The sequence below is a fragment of the Poromitra crassiceps genome (assembly GCF_964638095.1).
Source record: "Poromitra crassiceps genome assembly, chromosome: 11".
Lineage (NCBI taxonomy): Eukaryota > Metazoa > Chordata > Actinopteri > Beryciformes > Melamphaidae > Poromitra > Poromitra crassiceps.
Window position 1 is genome coordinate 22774731 of NC_139643.1, and position 5494 is coordinate 22780224.

The 5494-nt window shown below is 43.0% G+C and overlaps 1 protein-coding gene across 1 annotated transcript in view; it reads right to left on the bottom strand.

Moving 5' to 3' along the window:
* LOC310785535 (tyrosine-protein phosphatase non-receptor type 2-like) overlaps window positions 1–3782 on the bottom strand; it is an 18725-nt gene extending 14943 nt beyond the window's left edge. Inside the window, exons 1-3 of the mRNA XM_083646650.1 lie at window positions 3586–3782; window positions 1631–1727; window positions 1396–1496 (exon numbers count right to left, since the gene is read on the bottom strand). Coding sequence (XP_083502776.1) covers window positions 1396–1496; window positions 1631–1727; window positions 3586–3642 — 255 coding nt within the window. The 5' untranslated portion in view covers window positions 3643–3782. The remainder of the gene's footprint in view (window positions 1–1395; window positions 1497–1630; window positions 1728–3585) is intronic.
* Window positions 3783–5494: the final 1712 nt, after the last annotated feature.

Here is a 5494-nt window from a genome sequence, read left to right on the forward strand (position 1 = left end):
ATCCTCAGGTCACCCCTGACACATTCTGATGGTTTCATCCTCAGGTCAGCCCTGACACATTCTGATGGTTTCATCCTCAGGTCAGCCCTGACACATTCTGATGGTTTCATCCTCAGGTCACCCCTGACACATTCTGATGGTTTCATCCTCAGGTCAGCCCTGGCACAATCTGATGGTTTCATCCTCAGGTCAGCCCTGACACATTCTGATGGTTTCATCCTCAGGTCAGCCCTGACACATTCTGATGGTTTCATCCTCAGGTCAGCCCTGGCACAATCTGATGGTTTCATCCTCAGGTCAGCCCTGACACATTCTGATGGTTTCATCCTCAGGTCAGCCCTGACACATTCTGATGGTTTCATCCTCAGGTCAGCCCTGACACATTCTGATGGTTTCATCCTCAGGTCAGCCCTGACACATTCTGATGGTTTCATCCTCAGGTCAGCCCTGACACATTCTGATGGTTTCATCCTCAGGTCACCCCTGACACATTCTGATGGTTTCATCCTCAGGTCAGCCCTGGCACATTCTGATGGTTTCATCCTCAGGTCAGCCCTGGCACATTCTGATGGTTTCATCTTCAGCTAAATTCTAATGCTTGCTGCACATGGCTGTGAATTGCTCATGCCAACTACAGCAACACTCTCTGTCAGTAAAGGTTTTGTGGTAAGAGAGCATATGTCATAGTTGTTTTACTTGTCAATTAACTGCAATTAACAGAAACTATAATATAGATTGTGCTTTTAGTTTTGGACTGTTCTATACAGAAATGGAGATAATACACAGATTCTAACTGTTAGTCTAACTGTTCCTGACACAACTGTTAGGTAATGAACTGCTGGGTAATGAATACACCAATATTCACATTTTGCTTCTCCTTTTTCTCAAAGTTTGCAATTTCACCGCTCTGTACATAAAACTTCAAACTCAAATGAGATTATGTGGATTGATGTGGTCAAGTTTCCACAAGGAAACGTACAAATTACTGTAAGCGCGCACCAACCAGCACTCCCTCTCATCAAACATGCTCACTCACTCACTGACACAACAGTCTAATTCAGCACAACAGGAAAACAAAACTGAAAGAGCTCTCTTTAGTTTTCTGTCAGTTTCCTGATGACGTTATAGCTAGCTGTAGTAGACCATTCATTTAGAGGGAAATTAAATGACTTTGACGGTGCACGAGGAAATGAGGATGACATCGGCAGGCTGTTTGGGGGGGGTGCATAGCACACATCTTCACCAATAGGCATCCCTGATGTGCTATCAGTGTGATATAATGTCGGAACTTGAAAAATGATTGGAAACATTTATCAGGGGTAAACATTATGTTAGTCAGTGCATGGCTAAAAAGCTGGCAGCCACCACAACTGGAAAACTCTGCCTTGGACTTGCCTGACTCAATATGTAACTTCTCTGGGCTTCCTCCATCACTACTAGACTGGCGTTGATGTAGTCATTTTCTGTGCTCTGCAGCTTCACCCGACTATGATCAACTGCAGAGAGTATGAGAGAAAGTAATTTAGGGATGAGTTCTTGATAAACACATGTGGTGAGAGATTTGCAGGGGGGGGGGATCAAAGATCATATAAACAGTTTAGAGTTACCACAGAGACAAAGGTTTGCTTACATGGGCTGACATCTCTGTATCTGTTGCGATTGCGATTCTCTGGATACTTGGCGACTTTGTACATGTAGGAGCATTCGTGGGACTGATTCCTGATGTCCTGAGGACAGTCCAAAGAGAAAACAAGGCTCAGTTCCTGTGTCCATCATAGGGAAAACAACCACCACGTACAAATGAGTCTATTAAGATGTTTTGTGGCGGGTTCCATGATCCCACCACCACCTGATATGAGCATACAGCAGAGGCCGAAGAAAAGCAGGGTACCAGGAAAACGCTATTTGAGAAGTGTCTGTCTAAAGCCCATCAAATACCAATCAAACATTCTGAAACACGGACAAACGCAGATGAATTATTGGGTGTGCCCTGGTTGTCTGTCCTTGTTTCAGTTTCAGTTTATTTATTTAACAGGAAAAAAGCATACAACAATTTCTCATTAAAATACTTTTGGGCCCTACTCAGCATAAATGCTGGTTTTCAGAGGGTTCCTGTCCTGCATCAAGAGAAAAACGAAAACACAGTTAAAGTGACAGATATATAAAAGATGGGAAAGTTTCGAGAAAAACAGAAGAAGAGGATTCAAGATTGTCTGGCTTAGGCCATGAGGCAACTGCAAGTGTTGCCTCATTACCCAGGTCAGTGACCGCAGACCTGTTCCTCCAATAGGAGATTCTTATACAGCCGTTTAAATCTAATTAGAGATGAACTATTCCGTAAATTTTTTGGAATCTCATTCCAGCTTATTGTACCATTGTAAAAGAAAGATCGCTTGCCGTAATTGTTTTTATATCTAGGAAGAGGATTTCCTGAGTTTGTGATGGCACGAGTGGTTCGTGTTTTGTCTTGTGGCTGAGAACCTGGGGAGGAGGGAGCTTACCAGGGATGGCCGTAAGATGATATTGGATCTGATAATATAGTTTCATTGATGTTAATTTGAGGTAGTTCTCAAAGACTAATGCACTAGCTCTTTCAAGTGCAATACAATGGTGCGAGCGATAAGGAAGGTTTAAACAGATTTTGTAGGCACGATTGTACAGTCTACCGGCGGAGAAGGGACTGCGACTGCGGATGGGGAGATGATGATACCTGGAAGCAGATCCCGAAAAGGGGCTATGTTTAGCCAATCAAACATTCTCCAACAACTGCTAACATTCTTGTTGGCAGTTGTTGGAGAACTAGGCAGCGCTCGATTCCTAGGCAGGCTCGCCCGCTGCGCAGGCTCACACTAGGCCTCGCCACCCTGCAGCTCGCATATGCACCACAGCACGGCTGCTGCGTGGCCTGGCCTGCTCTATTGGCACGTCTCTCTCCATCAGTGATGTCACAATGCACATTTGCCCAAGTGGCATCACTGATTACATCACTTATGACATCATCAGTTATTTATGACATCACTGATGACAACATTCGGACAAAAATGTAAACAGAGAACAGAGATTGCCCACATGTTCCCTAGGAGAATATGATTGGTGTGCCATGGGCTTTATTAAATGACATCTGTGATTAGTTAGTTTATGCACTTTGGCTACTTGTACTTCTTACAACAAACTTGAACATGACCCGCGGAGCCCAATTAACCTGTGGGGTGAACATAGAGTTAAAACAAATAAAATTAAGTTTGTGACTATATAATTTGGATACAGAGAGCTTCAACCACATGCATGACAACTGGGCTGAGCTACGCTATCAGGCAGACGTGCTGCTGTAAACTGAACTGAAAGAAAGATACGTTAGCGATTAGCGCAGAAAGACAACTTAGGTACTTGGCGTTACAAATCAACTACAATCTCGGATAGCATCGGAAGCTAGCCAAGTTATTAGCTAGCTGGCTCAATTACATGCGCGCTTGAACTAGCGTTCGTAAGATCATCTCTGTGTTAGCTAGGCTAAGCTAACATACGGTACTTACTATAGCTAAGCTATCTTCTCTGTGCTAGCTACGCTAAAGCTAACATACTTACTAGGTATAGGTTTTGCCACCGGCCCTCTGAATCCATGTCTTCAAATGCCTGGTCCATTTTCAATGTGGCAACACCAGTGTATTGCAGTCAAGGTATATATAATTATTTGTCTGGTTATTCTACGTTACCTCATTATTTATTTAAATAAGCTTTTCGTCAAAGAAGATTATTTGCGTATGCTAGCAAACCCGCTAATGTTTCTCCGTTATCTGGTGCAGTTGACATCCAGAAGAGAGCGACATGCGCATGCGCCAATCGGGGTCCTTTGGTAGCTGTCAAACCAAACCCATAGGTCACCATAGATATTATATTACTATAGATGGGTCACCGCAGGCTCCGCCAATTCTAACAGGTAGCAATCCCACGTGACAAAATGACAGGAAGTGAGTTAAAGTTGGGCCGTCTTGCTTGAAATCCCATCGTCTTTGGTCAATCCCAGAGACATATAGATAGAAGAGTTGCGACATCTCCATTCACTCCAATGGACCAGTTTTTTACTCTCAAGAGTTCCAGGAAGTAAGGTCCTGGATTAAGCAGCACTGTCGAGTTGCAGCAAAATGGACAGTTTGTGTTGTACTTTGAAAGGTTTTTATTGTTTGTGTTTGTTTTTTAATCAAAATGTACATTATCAGCTTTATTTTAGCATTCAACAAGCATTTTGGTCCTCTGCTGACGCCACTCTCTCTCTAGAGGCCACTAGGTTAGACTGACCTCTTCTTCATCGTGTCATTGGTCAACCCAGTCAGGTCTGTATAGGAAATGTAGGCTACTAGGGGCACTAAATATTTCATATTTCCAGTATGAAAATTCTTGCTGTACCAGAATGTGTTTGATTCACTTGAGCTGAGCTGAAAAGAAAAACATCCCTTTTCATTGCAGGGCCCGTGTCAGTCAATCCAGCTCCGGTCCACTCTCCGGTCCGCTCTGTGTCTTGTGTGAGATGCCAGGAGACAATGAAGATCACGACAGCATCATCTCATTTCAGGTATTAAAAGATTTTCTGTTTACATGAGTGATTGTAATGTGTAGATGAAACACCAGATGATGTTGGAAATCAACCACTTTTCAAGGAGGATATTCAAATTCAAGCATTTTCCTAACCTTGAAAACATGACTGTTAAAAAATAAATCAAGCATTTTCCAAACTTTCAAGACTTTGTATGAACCCTGTGGCAGGTTCAGGGCCATGGAGAGCTCCAGAGTGGAGAAGCCAGAGAGGTGGACTATATGAAAACCCTCTGGGGAGAGAGAGGAGAGGCTGCATGCCAACTCTGTGAGCGAAGCCTGCACTGATGGCTGGACTTGTAATGCTGCCCAGAGGATGCCTGCGCAGCCTGATACACTGCACGACTATTCCACTAGTGTTAAAAATGTATTGTCACATGGGGGGGGGGGCGGTTAAAGTGAATAAACTGACTGTAACAACAAACAAGTATAGTTTCTTAAGGAAAATGTATTTTTTGCCCAGTATGATAGAGCAGTTATCATTTATATAGCTAGCTATACATTCAATTATTACATGTATTCTACCTGCTTTAAGAAAAAGGCTATAATGGAAGTGTCTGGGAAGATAACTAACATAACTCTATAACTCAGTCTACATTCACAGTGAATGAGTACATTGAATGAAACCAGACAGGAGTGCATTGGCCACAAGGCTCCCTTTCTGAAAATGTTCAGAGGCCCAAACGGAGTAACTAAAGTACAAGTTTCATGCTTTTATGAACAAATGGACATCATTTTCACATCACCTGGACGAGCAGTGACTGAAAATGCTGTTTTCTCTCTGATTTGAGGTCAAGTGCAGCCACAGCAAGTGTCATTTCTGAGGTAGGAAGTTCATCTTGGGGTCAGATTGAAGCTTATGAACACGAGCAGTTTTCTAAATACAAAGGAGGAAGTGATATTC